The sequence below is a fragment of the Epargyreus clarus genome, unplaced genomic scaffold, assembly GCF_041222505.1.
Source record: "Epargyreus clarus isolate Ecla_fem2 unplaced genomic scaffold, WU_Ecla_fem_2.2 ptg000012l, whole genome shotgun sequence".
Taxonomy (NCBI): Eukaryota; Metazoa; Arthropoda; class Insecta; order Lepidoptera; family Hesperiidae; genus Epargyreus; species Epargyreus clarus.
The window spans coordinates 2,314,611-2,338,257 of NW_027332220.1; the positions used below are offsets into that span (position 1 = coordinate 2,314,611).

The 23,647-nt window shown below is 36.4% G+C and overlaps 1 protein-coding gene across 1 annotated transcript in view; it reads left to right on the top strand.

The window, feature by feature from the left end:
• Positions 1 to 157: 157 nt before the first annotated feature.
• Sxl (sex-lethal) overlaps positions 158 to 23,647 on the top strand; it is a 41,147-nt gene continuing 17,657 nt past the window's right edge. The window contains exons 1-6 of the mRNA XM_073078103.1: positions 158 to 312; positions 2,507 to 2,715; positions 15,280 to 15,489; positions 16,705 to 16,812; positions 17,358 to 17,539; positions 18,273 to 18,360. Coding sequence (XP_072934204.1) covers positions 2,635 to 2,715; positions 15,280 to 15,489; positions 16,705 to 16,812; positions 17,358 to 17,539; positions 18,273 to 18,360 — 669 coding nt within the window. The 5' untranslated portion in view covers positions 158 to 312; positions 2,507 to 2,634. The remainder of the gene's footprint in view (positions 313 to 2,506; positions 2,716 to 15,279; positions 15,490 to 16,704; positions 16,813 to 17,357; positions 17,540 to 18,272; positions 18,361 to 23,647) is intronic.

The following is a 23,647-nucleotide window of genomic DNA, read 5'->3' on the forward strand; positions in this document are numbered from 1 at the left end:
CTGTTTTCTTTCAAAGTGATTTAAATTGTTGGATTTGGATTATTAGTTTGTTAAATAAACATTATATAACATATAGTATCAAAAATATATGAAATATGTTACCTGTGTAGTTTTAAACTGTTAATTATATTTTTTATCTGTAGCACCCTGCCGTCCTTCGTTCACGTTGCCGTCAAATTTGGGCGCTTGACATTTCTATAGAAATTGGACTTGGTCTGAAAAATTGTGAAGAAAATTCTGATTTGTTTCTATTTGTAATTATTAGTGTTGAGTTTTCGTGAAATATTTTAAGGTTTCATCAAAAGCATTAACGTAAGTGCAATACTTGTTTAGTAACTAGATCTTTGTTATTTATTATCAATCGTACGCCTAATGTAATTACTGGGGTCTGACAAAATAGCTTAGGTAAATATTTTATATCTTTTTACTACTCCTGTGGACGCTTTCTTAGAAATTTAGTTAAAATTAAAGAAAGTTAAGGTGGAGAACACCTTTCGTTCTTATTTTTCATAGTAATTAATAATAATAATCATGGTTCTCGTAAGATGGTTCATATTCTATGATCAGACTATTCTTAAATTATTATAATAATATCTGAATGAATTATCGGATATAATAAAACCCATCATTATATTATTATTAATTCGAAGTAGCATATTTTATCATTTGCCTATTTATAATTCAATTTTATTTAGCTTGGTCCCTTACTTTTAACTTAACTACAGTACATTAATATGTGATATTAATATTGCTTTGAAAACATTCGTAAAAGTTACTGAGTTTTTATTGCATAGCATTTATCATCAACATCATTAAACTTCTTTAGGCCTTTATCTATTATACTGGCAAATTGTAGATTATGTGAGTTAGGTACACTAGTATGATGATTATATCTGTAGCCAGTGGTCTTGGCTATTAAAACTCCACCTAAATAATTATATTTTTACCCTATGACAGCAATAGTGTAAAGTAGACTTACTTATACAAAGCACGAATACTTATTCCTCAGTAGTAGAAAATTTTTGTCACTTCAGCAAAGAGTTCTTGTATTGGGAGTTGATCAATTTTATATATTAAACACATAAAAATGTAATCATTATGGTACGGTCACTACTATATTACAGGCAATACATTATTAGATATCAGCTCACTGCTGTTCCTCTACTAGGCACTAGTTTACTCTTGGAGGGAAAAGGGTTTAGGGTTTATCAAATATAACAAATTTAGAAATTTATTATCACTGCTTTATTATTTCTTTAGACTTTTATTTATAAAACATTCTACTAACAATATTTACTATACTAAATAATCTTTATAATAATAATAAAAATATGATACTAATTAAATTAAAAATAAAACTAATATTAAAAAATAAATTAAACTTATAAGATAAAGATGTCGTCCAAAACTCGAACTTGTGGCATAGTGCCCAGAACGCTGGCAGATAATTATCACTTGCTTAAACTCTGAAGTGAAACATTATGAGGAAACCTGTATAATTGAGTTCTTAAAACATAAAAGTTGAAACGTCTGTGTAGTCTACATAAACCGCATTTGGCGTGTGTTGTGGACTATGGTTCAAATCTACTCTTATAAAAGAGATCCATACCCAGCAATGCTACATGGGTTAAAGATGATGAAGGTGAAAATGCAAGATTGTGTACCTAAATATTTTAAATCAACCCATAGCATGTTGGTATAGTCTGCGTAAAACGGATAGTCCGCTCTGAATATGGAAATGAATCGCGTCGCCATAGCAAATTGTATGACTACACCTGCTTGCAACATAATACTATACTATACTATACAAAATATAATAGATCTTAGTAATTTCAGTAAGAGTGTTTCATATGGAGTGTATTTCACTTCTGTTTTTACCTTAAGATAGTAGTGTGAAATTTAAAAATAATTAGGGCTTTTTGGGATACCTCTCAAATTTGCAAGACTATCTATCAAAAAGATTCTCAAAGTTATAAATAATTGTATTCTTAAATTATATGATTTAACTTTTCATTGTAATAACAAAATTATTATACTAATTATTATTAATTGTTTAGCACAATGGAAACAGACTAAAGAATTTGAAGGTCTACAATCTATATGGTTATGATAGTAGTCAATGACCTTAATAAGATTTGGATCAATGGACTCATTTTGGGGTTAATACCATCTCCAGAAATGGACATAAAATTACACTATAGATGCAATTTATGAATTACTAGCTGACCTGTCAAATGTTGTGTTGCCATATAAATAAAAAAATGTTAAGGGTGAACAACCCTTATCACTTAGGGGTATAAAAAATAGATAGTAGCCGATTCTCAGACCTACTGAATATGCATATAAAATTTGGTGCAAATCGGTAAAGCCTTTTTGGAGAAGTATGGTTACTAACATTGTGACACGAGAATTTTATATATAAGTTATATTAGTTAATCTAATTAAATATTTATATATAATTAGGTTAAAAACTGTTTAATTAGAACAATTTTCTTTCTTTTTTCAGGTATACTTCAAAATAATATCACATAACATAGTTTGAGTATAAGTTTACAATGTGTTACGTATAAACTGACATTGAATCACAGAGTAGTGTATCATTATTTGGGACTTAAGTTCATAGAAGAAAGATAAATGTGTGACCGGTACCCTGGATACCTGTTCGGAGGCACTCCGGTCAGCAGTTGGGACAGAGGGTTCAATTCTTTCGAAAATGTAAGTATATTTTATACCTCATTTATCCCTCCTACACACTAGCGTTTAATTGTGCGTGCGGATGACCGCTATCATGTCTTCATTCCGTGGTGGACGAATAAAAGACAAGTAACATGTCAATGAGTCTATATTTCGGTTATTTCAAGCCAGTCAAAGAGGTTCTCAAACTTATTTCCTTGGTACTTTCAAAAGAAAAGAAAAGAAGAATAAAGAAAAGCTAAAAAACAGAATATTCTATAACAATTACGTCCCTGAAATGAGTCGGTAGAAAAAACGATTTATTGCTACCTGGAATAAATGCATCGCAAATCGCCCACCCAATGTTCTTTGAAGTTTGAACCACAACCACCCTGTAGTACTTTGAGAAATACTGGTTTAGAATTTTGACCTCTGAGATTTCTATTAGAATCTAGTTGGTCACTGTTTCCAATCAGTTTTTGTTGTTTCTTTAAACATAACAGATGTGTTTTTCATTTTCATTATTTTAAAGGATTTTGATTGTATAAAATCACGTCTTTAAGTCGATAGTGATTTTTTTCAAAGTTATTCATTACTAAGTTACTGAGTGAGTTATAGATTTTGTTCGCTGTTAAGTTATTCAAGGGCTAACTAAGTAAGTAAATTACAAAACCTTAACCTTATTTCTCTAAGGCACAAGGATCTTTTTTAGATCTCTCAATGTGAGAACTATATATTTGCAATAAATATGTTTGATGTAGATATGTATGTCTCCCTTACCTAACGATTCAAAAACGATAAAACGACTATTGATTTAATTTTAAGCCATAAAAGCCGTATAGAGTACGTTTTACTAATTAATGCCTGCCCGTGGACATTTATAATCAACTCCAAATAGGATTAAATATTCCTTGAGGTCGGCCACAGATGCGCCGCCACCCCTGAGGACTAAGGAGCGCCACGGAAAAGTATCTCCCTTACCACACCCTCAAATCGGAACACAGCTGCACGTAACACTGTTTTCAACACGCTTTTATTAGCTTGGGTTGTATGTATGTATGTACGTAACAGTAACGGAATCTTTGAACCCGATTTCTATCCACTTTGAACGTTCAGATTTGTTCAAAATTTTGAATAATCATCAAAAACCGATGACAATACACGATTTTAATAATTTTGTACCATTGTCCTTATCAACATCCTCAGGATTAACGATTTTCGAGGCGAGAGAAAGCGCCTTAGGAAAAGTTCAGGCAAAGTTACTAAATTGATTTTTAGTTTTGAAAAATAATAATGTTATTTCCCTATAACTCAAATGTACTGAAACATATCTATAATGCCATCTTGTAGAATGATTTTTAGGATTCCGTACTCAAAGGGTAAAACGTAACCTTCGCTGTCTGTTCGTGAGTCACAGGGCTTTATCTCTTAAACCGTAATAGATAGACACTTGATTTTTTTACAGACGATGCATAATGATGGTCGCTATAACAACAAATACTAAAAATTAATAAAATAAATATAGTTCAAAAAACTAAAAAAAATACGCTTTTATGATAAACTCAACTAAAAAGTTGGTAGGTAGGTATGAATAGGGTGATGCATTCACTCCTGGGGACTAAGATAATCATATGTAAGTCGACCGGCATCCATCATGTCTGCTCGTATTACCATACTGTATAATGGTTGCCTGGAAGAGATCGCTATTTTTGTGATAAGGCCGCCAATTGTACATTAGTTTATTTTTAAAATTTTGTATTTTTTACTTTTAATTTGGTGTACAATAAAGAGTTTTGTATTGTATAATATGCACATATATATGTGTCACAGGGCTTTATCTCTTAAACCGTAATAGATAGACACTTGATTTTCTTACAGACGATGCATAATGATGGTCGCTATAATAACAAATACTAAAAATTAATAAAATAAATATAGTTCAAAAAACTAAAAAACACGCTTTTATGATAAACTCAACTAAAAAGTAGGTAGGTATGAATAGGGTGATGCATTCACTCCTGGGGACTAAGATAATCATATGTAAGTCGACCGGCATCCATCATGTCTTCGCATAGAATTATAAGCTCTTCAACAAAAAAATCCTACATTCTAACGATCTTATTATCATACTTTATAAAAGAACATCTCATTAACACAGCTCGAACATCTTACAAAGTGACTAAAGCTTTAACTCCGCTGTTAACAAAAGGGAGGGATTGGGGTGAAAGATAGCAGAAAAATACAAACTCAGATAATGACGTGGCGGTATACATTGTTAATGATACGGTCGAGGCATCAATGCGAACTAGCTACAGCTAAGCTTAAGAAATATTCATTTTCTATTAGAATTAAGATTAAGTATTTGCAATGTCATATCTTATAATAGTATACCTTGAACGTCTCACAAAGTAACTAAAGTTATAACTTTATAACTTGAACGTCTTACAAAGTAACTAAAGTTTCTTTAACTTTGCCGTTAACAAAAAAGAGGGATTAAAATAAAAGATCGAAGAACTATGAAATGGAATTATTATAAAAATAAAAACCTGACTAGTTAAAAATAAAATCTACAAGCTTTTACCCATTGAATCACTCGCGTCCAGAAATTTTTATATCTCAAAGGAATGGTACTTTTTTTCGGGATAATAGGTGCCCTATGTTATTTTCTGAACCCCTAAGTGCGTTTTTAAAATATTCATGACAATGGTTTATGTAGTAAAGCCGTCAAAGTGTAATAAACAAACAAGCAAACTCATATTCGAATTTATAATATAAGTTAAGGTGTTACTTTGAAATTTTTTTATGAATCCAACGGCAGCTAATATATTAAAATTATTCAAGCCGCTTGGACTGCAGGGTGTGTCAAAGAATGAGACACATACATAAACTGAACAAACATTACCCTTCGTAGTCGGGTCATACAAACGCAGATAATGACATGACGCTATACATTATTAATGATCTCGGTCGAGGCGAAAGCGACTACCGGCTACATGTAGGCTTCACAAAAATTCAGTTTATTTGCATTGGTACAAAAATTTGGTTTGTATTGGAAATGTGCCAAGGGTTTTGTTAGGGTTTTTCAAAGATGCTCGCATTTTTGGAATAAGGGATCTTGTCTATAAAAGAAGAAGAAGAGTTTCAGTTCACTTTAGTTCTGTGTCTGTCTGTTCATGAGGACTTTCAGAAGAACCGTTAGAAGAAAAGCAAAAAGAAAAAAAAGAGAGGAGAAGAAATAGACATATGAGTGATGTAAACCAAAAACAAGTAGCGAAAGATTTTTCGAGGAGAAGTCAGGTTTAGAAAGAGAATCGGGAGATTAAACGATGAGTAAAATATGTTTGCGTCATTACCTAGGAGGAAATAGCTGCAATCAGGAGATATTTAATGATACAGTAACTTAACGCCTGCGAACGTACAAACCATAACTAAGCATGCCAAAGAAAATATTAGCATTGGACACTTGCCAATGGCTCCAGTTTTTTCTCTATAATATGTATGATAACTAATCGGCTAGTTATTGTGAATTTTTGGTTGTACACTTTTTTATGGTTCGACTGCATTCTCACTTCCTCTTTTTTCTATCCTACTTAGTTCTCAGTGGTGTATCTTTTAAGGTACGATTTCTGGTTTGGGAGAGTTCGTTGGAAATATGCAAAATTTCTTTAAGTTCGTAATTCGAACCGGTGTGGTAAGCGACGTACGCTTATCTACCCTATTCTGGACTAAATATCAGTGGTAGCAATGCATTAATGAGCCATCTTATTGTAAATTTCAGGTGTGTAGGGCGGCAGTGATTAGTGTTACCATCAGATACAAACTTCAGTTTCATTAATAAGTGACTACATACTAGGTGTACTGATTCCCATTTAATATATTTATCAAAAAATAAATATCAAAAAAGTTTTAAATGCATACGTAATGAGTGCGCTTATGCACCCTCTTAACACACACATCGACGTCTATTTACTTAGGGGGTTTTCACAGTATAACCCATAGCTATGTTAACAAAGAAGTGGGTACCAGCAACATTGGAAGCGTGCCAATGGCCCTTGTCGTCGGATTGCGGTTTTCTGTAGCATTTCCATGTTTTAAGGCCATGGACACAAGCGTAAATATTGAAACAGTTTGGCTAAATTTGCTATGGTTAGGCGCTTTTCGAAAATTTATCGCGTTAGTACTGCAAACTGTATTGCTTATAGTTTGCAAGTTCTGGATTTATGTACTGTTGTAAGAAAGTATTGTAAAAGTTTAGTATATTTTGGATTTGGCTGTGGTAAGCTATATTGCAAACATACTAGAATAGTATGTTATAATATTGGCGTCACTTTTATTTAAACTAGAGGCATATTTAAAAACGCCAGATTTCCTTAATGTAAAATACGTAAAAAGCTATTATAGGCCTCTTCAGGAATTGCATATATGTGTCATCAAATCTCATATATTGTTACACAAACCCAATTCCCTCTCGAAATCGTACTGAAAGGGCGAGCTCGTACCTTAAAGAAGCGAAGGGATGCGCAGGAGTGTCAGTCCTACGCGTGTATCCATTTCCATGAGTTGAACAATTCTCACGAAGATTTTGTACTTCCATACTTTCAGCCATTCTTCAATACAAAACCCTTGAGAAGCTCACCATATGTCGTAGTTTCTCCGTTCGCGACTGCTCGAGCTCTAGATGTAGCTCTTAAGTGGCACTCGTCCAAATGGACCTATCGATCTGAACTCATTCGCTTATCAGAACTTCCATATTCGCCATACTTATGCGAGATTTCAATAAAGTCCCTTAGACTGACGATAGAATGACGATTCTATAAATAATGTGATAGTTTTGTCAAATTGGTGGGATTGACTTATTCACGTACGAAAATATTTCAAGCTATTACAGGTATCCTTCGACTTTGCAAGGAAAAATCTTGAAAGAAGTGGCTCTCAAAGGTGCCTGAAGTCGACCAATCCTCGCTGAATCATTCTTATTCTTAAATCTTTCATATTTGAGGGATAACTTGAACCCAGCCGTGGGATAGTAATGAATAGACGATGAAGTTTGGTATTGACCTAAAAACATTGTCTTATACTTTGTTAAATCGTGACTTGTGCCCTTGACACACTCGCAGAGGGTCTAAAAGTTAAGTCACTTGAGACTTCCGCTATCTTCGTTAAAATTTATCGAAATGTCGGTGGTATTATGAACGCCTACGGCCTTAAAGTACTCAAATATTTTAATGAAAGGTCAGGTATTCCCTGCATGTTTACTTATTAAATAGTAGTAGGAGGGTGAAATTATTTGTTTTTATTTCCGCGTAGAATATTTTCAAAGCTTACCTTTTGGTGAAATAATAGGATAAGTAACTCTGTGAAGTCGTCTGAATAGGAGACTTTTTCGCGAAAACACTTATTACATGTTTTGTTTGGATAAATTGAATGATAAAAGTATATTGTATTGGAATTGGGTTGAAGCATGTGGTATTTGACCTAGTGTAGTGTTACCCTTAATCCTCTTTTCTATATATTTGACTATGGTCTAAGATCCCGATACAAGACGACCTCCACCGAGCTGGTTAATGGATGAAACCTTTTTTATATAAAATTAAATATGTCAAAAAGTATATTGCAAATGGGTTGTCTAAAAAATTTCAGTCCAGAATGAAGGTCATCTTATATCGAGATCTTCTACCACTAAGGGATTTAGAAGACGGGCGGAAGCGTCTTCTGGCAATGTTATCCACCGACTGCCATTATCAACACGCTAAGACAAGTGCAATGAGACAATGAGTAAAGGCACGCCTGTCGCGCGTGTGTACGACCGCACGCGCGTGCACATGAAATAACTGGCCACAGTTTCTTCCCGACCCGTGTGCGTGCGTATGAAACGATAGGATGAACGCACGCGTGCTAGTGGGACGCGCGTGCGGTCGTAAACGCGCAACAGGAATAGCTCTGAAACATATTTGAACATATTTTTGAAGGTGGTAGAACCCTTTGTGGTTCGACTCCGCCAGCATCACCGCCACACCTATTTCTACCTAATAACAGCAGTGTTAGGCGCTGCTGTGTTCCGGTTTGAAGGGTGTGGTAAGGGAGACAGACTTTTCCGAGGCGTTCCAGCTTAGTCCTCAGGGGTAACGGCGCATCTGTGGCCGACCTCAGGTAGGAATACCTAATCCTATCTGGGGTTGATTACGGATGTCCATGGGCGGCAGTAGCCACTTACCACCAGGTGGACTGCATGCTCGTCTGGTACTCCTATATTATAAAAAAAATTTTTTTTGGTTTACGTCCAGTATTGAACTTCTAAAGAGTAATGTATGATTGATAAGGCCGTTTGAATGATAGACCGACATATTGGAAATCACATGACAAAGTTCCCCGTTAATAAACGACGTGCAAGCGGAGTAACTTTGAACGAGAATCGAATGAGTCGCATAAAATAGTAGCATCTACAGACTAGATAACTTATAGATATGGCTTCTGCAATTTTGGGTTGAAATTGCATGAAACTTCAATCTCACAGAAAAAAAGTTTAAATTTGTCGTTAAACAAACGCTATCAAAAAAGCGTACTACAGGCTAAATGATTATTTGACTGATAAAACCGTGTGGTCTGAAGCAGCTCCAGCTCCACATGTATGTCGGCGATATCCCACTACCGCACTTTATTAATAAACTGAACGAAACTACTTTAATATGAATCACTTTTATTCACTTTTATTTACAATTCGGGTAGAGTAACGGCTTACACGACTGATTAAATGCGAATGAATCACGCTCTACCAGCGCGTGGACTTAAATACTACTCGAGTGACAAACAGCGTAAGAACTACCCTCTCACATCACTTGTTTTGTTATAACAAGTGACGTTATTCACAATAAATTTAACTATTAATAAAATAACATTATATTTAAAATATTGTTTTAAAAATACGAGAATAAATATTTTAATATTATTATAATTCATATAATTTATTTGGTATGACTAACAAAGTGTTTTGAAGTACTACCGGAAGTTGTCCATATTTTATTCTAAATATTAATTCCACATTGACAATCAAAATTAACATGATAATAATTAATATTATATATTATAAAAGGTCTCGCCGCCCATACGGCCATACTGACTCAGCGCGCTCTCTGCGCAATTCTGGTGTTACAAAAATAAACCCACAATAAATATAACATAGTTATCAAATGCCTCGCCGCCCATACGGTCATACTGATTCAAGCGCGCTCTCGGCGCTTATTACAAATGAAATAAAAATAATAAATTTCTTTTGTGGACTTAAAAAAAGAGAATCAATAACAATAAAACATTTTACATGTAAAACAAAAATATAACATTTCCTTGAACATAAAAAAATAAAAAAACATTTTAAACTAAAAACAAAAATAAAACATTTCTTTGAATATATAGAGAGAAAACAAAATAATAAAAACATTTTAAACTAAAAATAACAATAAAACATTTGTTTGCACATAAATATTTGTAAACTTAAATTAGAGATAAGATAAACAGTATTGCAATATGGTACCAGTAAGCCCCAGGATCCAAATCAAACCAACCATAACAACCATCACCCATATTGGGATCAAGCTGACAATAACCGGCATCACCCATCCCGGGATCTAGCCCCCAAGACCGGGAAAAGGAAACGCATGGTGGCCAGCCAGCGTCAGGGAAAGGAAATGCGGACAAGACAACAACAACACAACACAACACAATAACACACATCGGGCATCACCCATCCTGGGATCTAGCCAACACACAAATCAGGCATCACCCATCCTGGGATCTAGCCTCCAAGACCGGGAAAAGGAAACGCATGGTGATCAGCCAGCGTTATGGGAAAGGAAATGTGGAAACATAGGCATCACCCATCCTGGGATCTAGCCCCCAAGACCGGGAAAAGGAAACGCATGGTGATCGGCCAGCGTTATGGGAAAGGAAATGCGGAAAGGAAATAAATAAAGCGTAGTTACAAATTGTTTCAAAGTTCTCATTTACCCAGTGCCCATACGGCTCCACGTGTGCAAATTTGCATCTTTTTTTTTTTAAAGAAAATAATTTGTTACAAAAATTGAAATGAAGGTTCAGCGGTCCAAATTGTGGCGTTGTGGCACCCAAGGACCACGCGCACCCCGACCACTCACTTGTAGCAGGTATCGACAAACCGCCCCTATGTCTCTCCAGCTAGTGCCATCTCATACTTAGCGCACTCAAACCAACCCTCCACTGGCCATCAGTGGCATGGCCATCGTGATAAGTCAAACGTCCTCGTGTGATGTTCCTGTGAGACAGAAAAACAAACGGCGAATATTAGAATTTCCGCTCGGCCAATCCTGACTAACTCGTGTTAAGGTTATTCGCCACGCTAAAACTAAAATACTAATGATGAATAGTTTATTTCAAATCACATGAATCTCTCAACGCACAATACAACCGTACTCAATTTCGACCTCTTTTACATTAAGTACTATCACTTTTCTAATTAAACAAAAGTTTACACAAAATCGATCGGTCGCATTGTCTGTATAAGATTCCACATTTTCTACAACACCATTTAAACAAAAGAATTAGTCCCTTAACATTAAACTCAAACGCGTAAAATAAATTCCAACGAACTATTATTATTATTTTTTTTTGTTTTTTTTTTTTTTTTTTATAAACTAAGAGCTTAGCTGACCAATTCCTTCTAATTACTAAAATTACTTAGACCAAATACATCAAATAATTAGAGACATTTAACCACTACATGTGATTGATGGATAACCCAGTAACCTCTTGTTACTTTTTATTAACGCAAATCCACTTACATGAATACACATAGTTTCTACTGAAACTAGACCTCCGCCATAGCTGCCTGCCCACCGCATAATACGGCTACACGACAACCTCTGGTACAGTCCGATCAAAGTGCTTACTCAAGTTCTCAAGTCATTATTGTAACTACTTTAAATAAATTTAGTCAGCTTAGCACCAATTACCCTGTAATATACCCCATTTGTATATAGAAAAACAAAATGACAGAAGTCTGGAAGTTCATCAATGACATTAAAACCCAAATTTTAAATGTTCTAACCTAAATCACCTTCACCTTGCTCAATACAACACACCGTTAAATTCAAACACGAGCGCCACTGAACGCTACGGTATCATATCTTCGCTGAACCCATATCACAAACACATCTATTGAGCCTTTACCGAAGACAACTCTATTCGCTTCATCAGAAAAAGAAATGAGAGACCTTATGAATCGGCTTGAGAGTACAAGCTTGAACTCTGGCCTTTTGATAAACAGGAGCAAAACTAAAATTATGATGATCTGAAAGTAGTAGACAGACAAAGAGTGGACGCATTTGAGATGTGGTGCTGGCGGCGAATGCTAAGAATCCCGTGGACAGCCTTCCGGACCCACGCATCCATCTTAAAAGAATTACACCTAGAGCATTCCCAACGTCTCTCCAGCATTTGCCTGCACCGCATACTTAAATACTTCGGTCATATAGCCCGAAGAAATAATGACAACCTAGAAAAGCTACTGGTGACAGGCAAGGTGGAGGGCAAAAGACCCAGAGGACGCAGCCCAAAACGATGTTCAGACCAGGCATCGGACCATCTACCGGTCAGCGAGGCGATACACCAGGCCACTAATCGGAATCTCTGGAAAGACGCTATAAAGCAAAGAAGTCACGATCCTCAGCATTGAGGGACCGACTATAGAGAGAGAGAGAGAGAAGAGAGTCTCCATTGAGCAACGTGTAGACTATTAAAATAGCATTAATACGACAAACTTCAGAAAATTTTCACAAGAAATAATGAGTGTACCCGCAAAAATCTTAAAAATTCGTAATTCGTAAGTAAATTCTTTCCCAACAGTGGTCATATTCTTGTAGCCAAATTCTTAACAAACCGTCAAGTATCTCAATTTTTAAAGCATAAAGTCACTTACCGAAAAGGCTCTTACTAACTCACCGCCTTGGTTTTACCAAAGTCAAAAGTATCCTGCCTTATAGCGACCCGTAATATTGACCACCTTCCGGTACGTTTGCGGTCAACACAAGTCCAGTATCGTTGCAATACCACCAATAAGCAGCTATAGTAGATTCTTATCCTGTGAACACTCAAATATTAGGTGAACATTATAAAATTACAAGATAGAAATAAATTGAAACAATAGACCACCCAAGTGATTATAAGTATCAAAATGGCAACGTGTCGCCCGTATGAAATAAACGGTCATACTAGACCAGGGTCCACTCCAAAATTGCACTGCTCCATACGCTCAGTCCCGCCATAATCAAAGCATCCAACGGCTGTCAAACGCTTTACTAACGGCGTGGCTTCCTAAGGCTTCGTTCAAAGCAATCCCAGGAAAATCACCAAACACGCGCGCCAAATGTGCGCGCCATTGCCCCAAACCAATAAACGTCACCATTGATCTCCATCATGACCATGTGGACACGTAGGTCCATCCCACCGCTGCTGTCGGCGATATCCCACTACCGCACTTTATTAATAAACTGAACGAAACTACTTTAATATGAATCACTTTTATTCACTTTTATTTACAATTCGGGTAGAGTAACGGCTTACACGACTGATTAAATGCGAATGAATCACGCTCTACCAGCGCGTGGACTTAAATACTACTCGAGTGACAAACAGCGTAAGAACTACCCTCTCACATCACTTGTTTTGTTATAACAAGTGACGTTATTCACAATAAATTTAACTATTAATAAAATAACATTATATTTAAAATATTGTTTTAAAAATACGAGAATAAATATTTTAATATTATTATAATTCATATAATTTATTTGGTATGACTAACAAAGTGTTTTGAAGTACTACCGGAAGTTGTCCATATTTTATTCTAAATATTAATTCCACATTGACAATCAAAATTAACATGATAATAATTAATATTATATATTATAAAAGGTCTCGCCGCCCATATGTACCATTAGGTTAAGTGCCATTGTATAAACATTTTTTTAAAGATTGATTTATTGACTTATAATAATAATGTTTAGAATTATAATAATAAAATTTCGAAAGAGCACAAAAAAGTTTATAAATTGAATTAACAGACATGTCTACATATTATGTGTTGTATGGTAGCGCCCCATCGGATAATAGGTTAAGGTCGTTTCGTTCGACTTTTTCGGATGATTGAGATTTTTATGGAGTGCTGCTTTTTACTTAGTTACATTTTGACTGCGTATACCTTTAGAATTGACACAACAGCGAGGTTTCTGTATTTGATTTTCAATTGTATCTAAGTATCCTTGTCGTATTTTTGTCCAGAGTTAAATATACTTAGTTCAAAATTTATGCTCGAAAAAGGGGTCGTCCTAGTAAAGTTTTTTCTCGTTCATTTTAAGGGGAAGTCCGAACGCCTAAAGCCCCCTTAATATATGCTCGTGGACCTTAGGTCAATTGCAAATGCCCATAGAGAATAATGAAAAAGAAACCTGAATTTAACAATTATGTATTTTTAAAGCTGTAGCTAAACTAATTTTTATTTTTAATTCTACTCCTTTACAACTGATTATACCGTGGAGAATTTGCTTTGAAGCACTTTATTGTGGTTCATGGGCAGTTCTCTGTTCTAAAACTTTATTATTAGTTGCCGTTTTAGTGAATTGTACCTATTTGCATATGTTCGGATGTTGCGGCCCGCTTTGCGGTTGTTCTCTGTAGTAAAGTACTCTGTACAAAGAACGCGTTTTGGTTAAAGAGGGTTGCTTCTGTTTAAATATTATCTATGTCTATTGTACTTTTGTATGTTTCTGTTTTTTAATACAATTACCGAGGTAATGAGTTCCCCTCTGCTCGTTTTTGACATTTTACGGATTTTATTAAAGGAACATTCATAATGAAAACCATGCCAACAGTACCATTTGGTGTTAAATAAGGTATTTAATCTATTTTGAAACAACAAATGAATGCCGGTTGACTTAAATATGACATGACTATCATACTTCTCATGTGTGGAAGAATCTGTGATCGGTTTCAGATGGAACCAATGTATTATATGTAATTGGTTAAAGATGTCTATAGGTAGTAATGAGCGATTACCATCAGGTAGTCTGCATGCTAGCTTGATATAAAAATGTTTAAAACTATTTTTTAGGTCTATTTCATTTAAATTACGCTGAACAGATAACTTCACAACTGTTACGTTATTATTTTTCCAACACTTTCCAATTTACTTTCATAATAATTTTATAAATTTATGTGTCAATTTATTTTATTTGTGTTATTTATGTTGTACCTATCTATGTTCTTGTTTAGTATATATTATAATTATAGTTAAGGAACTAAAAACCACGCTAAAATCGCACAAGGAAAATCGTTAATCCTGATTCCTGACGATTCTGATAAAGTGGATGGGATAAAATTATTTAAATTGTGTATTGTCATCGGTTCTCGATACTTGTTCAAAATTTTAAATTGATCGGACCGCTCAAAGTGGGTAAAAATGGAGTTCAAAGATTCCATTAATATCGATCGATCCGTGGTAATAAATTGTGTTGTTACTTAAGCTTTTGGAATATCTATATATTTATCTGTCTATATAGCTATCTTTCTTTCAAATTCCAGCAAATCCAACACCAGTACAGGGGTAGGATAGGCCCGGGGCGGTGCTGGGGCAGCATGTCGGAGGGCGGCGGCGTGTCCGCGGCGGGCGACTCGAGCCGCACCAACCTGATCGTGAACTACCTGCCGCAGACGATGACCGAGAAGGACCTGTACGCGATGTTCATGACCGTCGGCCCGATCGAGAGTTGCAGGGTTATGAAGGATTTTAAGGTGATTGAAGTAATTTGCACTCCTAACCTCACCGTTTCAGGCAAATCCAACACTAGTACAGTAGATAGGCGCGGGGCGGTTCTGGTGCAGCATGTCGGTGGGTGACTCGTGAAAGATTTTAAGGTGAATGAAGTACTTTGCACTCCTAATCTCACCGTTTCTAGCAAATCCAACACCCGTACAGGGGTATGATAGGCCCGGGGCGGTGTTGGGGCGATGTCGGAGGGTGACTCGTGCCGCACCAACCTGATCGTGAACTACCTGCCGCAGACGATGACCGAGAAGGACCTGTACGCGATGTTCATGACCGTCGGCCCGATCGAGAGTTGCAGGGTTATGAAGGATTTTAAGGTGATTGAAGTACTTTGCACTCCTAACCTCACAGTTTCAAGCAAATCCAACACTAGTACAGTAGATAGGCGCGGGGCGGTTCTGGTGCAGCATGTCGGCGGGTGACTCGTGAAAGATTTTAAGGTGAATGAAGTACTTTGCACTCCTAACCTCACCGTCCAGCAAATCCAACACCTGTACCTGGGTAGGATAGGCCCGGGGCGGTGTTGGGGTGATGTCGGAGGGTGACTCGTGCCGCACCAACCTGATCGTGAACTACCTGCCGCAGACGATGACCGAGAAGGACCTGTACGCGATGTTCATGACCGTCGGCCCGATCGAGAGTTGCAGGGTTATGAAGGATTTTAAGGTGATTTTATTGGAATAGTTTTTAGGGTTTCGTACGTAAGGGGTGAAAATAGAGGCCCTATTACTAGACTGTCCGTCCGTCATAGGGCTCTACCTCTCGAACAGTAAGAGACAGATATTTGAAATTATGAATACACGTTATGAATGTAATGTAATTAATGTAAAAAAATAAAAAAGGAGTCCTATTCAAGAAACCCATAATTTTCAGCGTTTTTTGATTTATCTACTTAGGTACTTGGGTTATGGTTCAAATAATAGGCAGACGCTTTTTTGCAATTAACAATGCATATATGTATTTCTATTAGCTGCTATGATAACAAATACGAAAAGATAACAATTAAAGCGACAAAAAATTGTAATTATTTTCTTCTTTTAGTTACCACTTAAAAGACAAAGATACAAATGATAAAATCTCGACAATAGCGCCACCTATCGTTTCCAAAGTAACATATATTTTAAGTTGGAACCAACCATACATATTCATTAAACTTATTTGTCTTTTAAAATAAATTCCAGACTGGCTACAGTTATGGCTTCGGCTTCGTAAACTTCGCGCGAGAAGAGGACGCGGCGAGAGCGATCGAAACCTTCAATGGATATCAGCTCAGAAATAAGCGGTTAAAAGTAAGTTATCTGAAGTTTGAAGGTGGTAGAACATTTTGTGGTTCGATTCCGGATGCCGTATATGGGATTCCGAATGCCTTCCACACCTATTTCTGCCTAATATGGCTAATGACCCAAACATTTTAACTTAGTCCTCGGGGTTAGCAATGCCTCTGTGGCCAACTTCAGACAGGATTCTTATCCTATCAGGGGTTGTTTACAGACGACAAGGGCGGCAGTAGACACAGACAAGTGTACTGCATGCTCGTTTGCTAATTTCATTTTATAAAAATATACTTTTTTAATCGCTGAGATTAACGATCACTTTATGAGGGAACACGGGACATGATCCCGTTCAAGTTAGGTTGTACCTTTTACAATTAGAGAAAGAATATTATAAAGCTGAATAAATGTTTTGAATACGATGTCCGGAAGGACAAGGAAAGATCTTAGGCAACATTACATTATGTTCCTCAGGTGAAACTGTTTCATATAAAACCGCAGGGCAAAAGTAGTACAAAATAATTTTTAATCATTACTAACAACTGTTTTTAACGATATTCCAGGTATCATACGCGAGGCCCTCAGGAGACGACATCAAGGACACGAATCTATACGTGACCAACTTACCAAGAGCCATCACAGAGGAGCAGTTAGAAACGATATTCGGCAAGTACGGCCGGATAGTACAGAAGCACATACTACGGGACAAGAACAACGGGACTCCCAGAGGCGTGGCGTTCGTTAGGTAATTTATATTTTTGTAGGTAACCTATGTTTCTAATTAAATAAATATCGCTTGATGGTTGAAGGACGATTAGAAACGATAATCTGCAAGTACGGCCGGATAGTACAGAAGCACATACTACGGGACAAGAATAATGGCACCCCCGAGCCGTGACATTTAACAGAGTTCGGATAAACATGGTTTACTTGATGTGATTAGTTTGATCCTCAAAACAATTTGTCCGGTAATTTATATTTCTGTGGGCAATCTGTCATTCTTCTGGAGTAATATTAGGGTAAATGTGCTTATACCTAACAAAGTTAGTTCGCCCCATCACCGAAGAGCATTTAATAATGTTATTCGGCAAGTACGGGCTACTAGCACAGAAGCATATACTTCGGGACCAGAATAAAGCGACGCCTTAATAAGGCGCGCCGTCCGTTAGGTAACTTTATATTTCTGTAGGTAATCTATGTTTCTAAAGTAGGTACTTACTTGCATGATCGTCGAAGAGCGATTAATAACTACATTGGGCAAGGATTGCTGCATTGTGTAGAAGCATAATATAGTTCGGGACAAGAATGACTTGACTTCCTAAACGTGGCGTTCGTGAGTTAATTAATATTACCTTGACCTTACCTTAATTCTGTTTTTCGCGTAAAGTTATATCCTGGTTACCCATACTAAATTATGATTTTCTCAATATGAGCACATGGATGGTGAGTGTTATTCTCTATTTTGTATACCGTTCCAGATTTGACAAGCGGGAAGAGGCACAAGAGGCGATAGCAGCGCTCAACAACGTCATCCCAGAGGGCGGCAGTGAGCCTCTCTGCGTCAAGGTTTGTATATTTATTGATCATTAACAACAAACAGATTATACATATCGGAACCACACGAGGCCTTTCAACCATAATCAAGCAAAAGCACAAACTTCTTACATTTTTGACGTAGCCATTCAACTTAACAACCCAACAATGCTAGTATTAATACATAAGCAGTAGTAATAATGTACATAAATCGGGTAATTCAAGATTTGATCCAAAAGTAGATTTGTTAGACATCTTACTCTGCCCTATGAAGTATTAACATAATTTTAGGAGATTAAGGGGGGGGGGTTATTGTGGAGGGCGAAAATAGTCAGTCGCTATGGCCTTGAGAGGCGAACACGATTATCGCAAGGTATTTTTTTTTTAATATTTAAAGACGTGCGTCAGTTTATGAAAGCTTTAGAAAGTAGAGTAAAAGTTTAGTAGAAATAAAAATATAATCTTTATAAAATACATATATACAGGGTGAATTTTTAAAACGGGCCTTCAGGGCCAAATCCGAAACTATAAGGATTAGCGAAAAATGCTGAAAGGAGTTACGAGGCCGATTTTGATCAAAACTAAAACTGCATCATTAGTTTTTAAAAATATTTTTTTCCTTAGCCGGGAATCGAACGAGTTCATTTTTAAAAAAATTACACCCTCTATATTATTCCACCATCTGATAGTGTCGCTTATAAGGATCAAATTCTGGGAAGTAATGTTATGTGACAAATTAAAGGAAAAGGAAAATTTTGAAGAAAATACATATTTTTCCATACATTGCCATTTGTTATGTATAATCCTTAAGGATTATACATAACAAATGATTTATGTGTAATTCTTTAGAAACATACGTAAGTCATACCATTGAAGAATTTGTTGGTTAATCAACTAATTATTCGATGTTATAACCGTGAGTATGTCACAGCTTACTATGAGAAAGTAATAGTTTGGCAAGTAAATTGCCTCCGTTTTTAGGATTTATTTTTTAATAAAAATAGATAAGTGATTAAATACTAAATTGTTATTGTTTGTTGTTTATAACTACGTTTCAGCAGTAAATATAATTTTCTATATCTCTTTGTTTAGTTATCACTCGGATTTGACTCGAAAATGACATTCTCGCAAATTGTCAATTTTACATCTGTATTAAACGAAACTCCGCCCATAGCAAGTTAAATCTATTATAATGGTCCTAAAAGTAACCTTAACTAAGTCGGACATAAAAATATAAATTCTTAAAGAACAAAACGTCTATTTCGAATGATTTGAAACATTGAGCCAAAAAAATGTTAATACGCGAAATGTTTAAATTGATGAATGGCGGGAACTTAACTGCCTAATTAATATAAAAAAATATGTATTTTCTTAAAATTGAGGCTTCTCCTTTAGTTTGTCATTTATTATTACTTCCCAGATTTTGATCCTTATAAGCAACACTATCAGATAGTGGAATAATATAGAGGGTGTATTTTTTTCAAAATGAACTCGTTCGATTCCCAGCTAGGGAAAAAGTTATTTTAAAAAAGTAATGATGCAGTTTTAGTTTTGATCAAAATCGGCCTCGTAACTCCTTTCAGCATTTTTCGCTAATCCTTATAGTTTCGGATTTGGCCCTGAAGGCCCGTTTTAAAAATTCACCCTGTATATATTTTGCACATAATTAAGATGACCGCGCGTGTATAATGTAAAAGTTTGGAATTAGCATAAAAAGAGTTTGTAACAACTCATCGTTCGTGCGTCAAAATACGCACCGCTTGTAACACTTACATGTAATGCTCCCGGTTAGTACCCATCTTTATACTAGAAATTACATTACATTTAACACAGCTTAGCTGACATTCACTACTTTACACCAACTCATTCATAATAAATACAAACATAACATTTATAGTGTAAAATTTACACTTATCGTGCCTCTTTTTCTAAAGCTACTTTTTGTTATTATCGTTTTGTAATCAATTTAGTGATTGATCTCTTTACAACATTTGCTCAAATTACTATAGATTTATTTTGATTAAATCACATAAAGTAACATATGTTTTACTTTTTATATGTTTACGTAAGGTGAGTAAAATAATTTGAATTCTACTCGTAACTTATACACTATTGTTTTGCAAGAAATTAATTGAGTGATCTGGTTGCCACTTTTGCACATGCCACTGTTGACGGTTGCCATTTGTTAAAATATGGTCAAATTAACGTTTATTTTTTTCATGTTAATAATATTGACAATTATACTAGTTAATAGGCATAAATATCTGAGTTACCGTTTGATTAGGAACCGTATCTCGACCTGAGTCCTAAGCCAAGAATGTAACTCCAAATTGCATGTACATAAAATTTGGAAATAATTAAAAACTTAAAAATAACCCACTCGAGATTTTTCTGTAACGTAAGTGCATTTTAAATACGTTTGTAGCTTGAGAACACGGCTATATATTGTTAAATAACTTGTCCCTATAGTGAATAATGAATTACATTCTGTCAGCATAGTCTGCTGCTGAATAACTCCTTCGTGTGTTGCGAATTAACCTCTTTGTCCTTTACCAAACAACCCGATAATGTGATAGTTGAATAACTTATTGCTGAATAAATTGTCCGTTCATTTTGTTGTGTCGTCAATCCTTTGTTGAATAGTCCGTCAATCCTTTGTTGAATAGTCCGTCCGCCTCTTGTTGAATATCCTGTATATCCGTGGTTGATTTACGATCCATCCGTTGATCAACCATTCCGTCCATTGTTGAATAACCCGTCCATATGTTTTTGAATACTCAGCTTGTCCTATGTTTATCATAATGTGAATGAATAAGTCGTTCGTCCGTTGCCAATTAACCTGTCTATCCGTGGTTCGATCCATCCGTCCGTTGTTGAATGATCCATCTGTTTGTTGTTACCTGTGTGTCCTCTTTAACTGTTGTGAATTAGCTATTCGTTCACCATTCGTCCATTGTTAAACATTTTAAACAACCCGTCCATCCGTCGAATAACATGTTTATCCTATATCGAATAACCCATTTCTTCCGTTTTTGAATAAGCTATCCATCTGTAGAATAACCGATTCCTCCACCGTCGTACTCGTCGAATAACTGGTCCATCCTATATCGAATAACCCGTTCGTCCGTTTTTTAATAACCCATCCATCTGTTGAATAAGTCCCTTGAATAACCCGTCCATCCATTCGAACTCGTTGAATAATCCGTCCGTCCACCGCGTCCGTCCGTCGAATGAGTAATTCATCCACTCGTCCATTCTATGTCGAATAACCCGATCGTCCGTTTTTGAATAACCTATCCATTTGTTGAATAACCCATCCATCCACCGTCGTACTCGTTGAATAACTGGTCCATCCTATAATAACCCGTTCGTCCGTTTTTGAATAACCTATCCGTTTCTTGAATAACCCGTCCATCCAGTCGAACTCGTGGAATAGCTCGTCTATCCTTTATCGAATAACCCGTTCGTCCGTTTTGTAATAACCTATCCATCTGTCGAATAACCCGTCCATCCAGTCGAACTCGTCGAATAACCCGTCCGTCCATCCACCGCGGACTAACCGGTCGATGCGTTGTTGCATGTGCGCAGTGGTGCGTGGGGCGGGTGCGCGCGCGGCCGGCCATGAGCGAGCGCGTGGCCGCGTGCCTGCGCGCCAGCCGCCTCCGACTGCACGCGGACCACTCGGTGCGCTATGTAGGCTAGCGGCGTAACGAGCGCGATAGTTGTACTCGGGGTGGTGGTCGGCAACCCGTTTTGTATAGGCTCCACATTCTCGTTTTTCGTGCTTTTCAAGATTCGCGCGAGAATGTGGAGCGGGCTTTATGCGTTAGATGGATAGAGAAATGTCGGTCGCATTTGACGGAATAAAAAAAAAATAAATTTGTCGAAAGAAATAATAATAACAGAAGAAATAAATATGAGTGTGCTTTAGACCACACGACTGAAGTAAAACTTCTTCTCTCAACTATATTGTTACTGGCTAAGCGGCCTCTTTTTTTAGCGTTTCCAGTGTCGATTAGTTTTTATATTAATGTTAATATTGTGTATTATTCGTTTGCATTCCCTTTGTTTCTCATGTTTAAAAAAACGCGAATTTCGGTGTATTTTTTGGGTACATGGACTTTTCTTAATAAAATTGTCGCGAGCTGGAAACAGGAAGGTCGCCGACCACGGGTTGCCGACCGCTGCGTTTGGGTATTTTTCTTGTCAAGCGGGTAATCATATTACCCGCGTGCGTGTCTGACCCGCTTACATGAATTAAGCTGCTGTAACCACCGCAGCTCGCGTGTGTGGCTTAAAAGGCAGGATAAGTTTGTGTGAAATGCTCGGATGCGAGTGACACGCATGCGGATCGGAAACGCACACGGGCATAAACCTGCGTGATAGGGGGAATCTTTAAGGTCCTAGGCACGCGTCTCCTCTCAGATACAATGTATTAGGTATTAGGCGTAGAGTAATTATAAGCGAGTTGAGTGTTGTATGACAATAGACACAAATCACCGCGAACACCGCGACTATGCGCGGCTTAGGGCGAACAGGTGTAATTCAATTACGAGTGGAGTGAGTTGCTAATGTCGTTTTTTAAATAGTAAATATGAGAATAATGTTTTAGTGTAATGTGCTGTGATAGGTTGTTAACAGTATTATTATACATTTCACAACTAAGCACTAGTTGAGTTGTTAACTCAAATGAGTGCAGGTTTTCTTGTTTTCCTTTGCTTTTAAAGCTAGTCATAATTAATTTTATGCACATAACATAAGGACATGCGTGCCTGGGACACTCAGACTCAGACTCTCAGAGTGAAAACCCGAATTTCAAATTAGGCTTTCATTGCTTAAAATAGTCTCATCTGTGCGCTCAAGATTTAGTGATTGGGAGTCTATTTTTTTTTTTTTGTGTTTTATGTAGGCATTCCCGGCACCTATCCCTGCCTCATAATAGCAGTTGCTACTTACATGTGAAGATTGTGCATGAGACATTCCATCATAGTCTTCAAGATTAGCATGTTATGTGATTTGGATGTAGGAAGCGGTATATTGCAATGACCGCTTAGCATCATAAATACTGATTTTCTGCATGCTCTTTGAAAAAAATCTGTGTTACTTTTCAAAGAATTATCTTATTAAAATTTATAATCATTCGATTATAAATTTTTAATTACGTCGGTGAGTATAAAGCACGTGCACGCAAGATCTCTCGGCACTTTTGAGGTATGTCGGAGTCGCTTCTTTAGCTTTATATTATAACTTGAGCTCGTTGCTTTTTAAGTGTTTACTATGCTTGTTACACTCGCACACATCAATCACACATCAATATGAG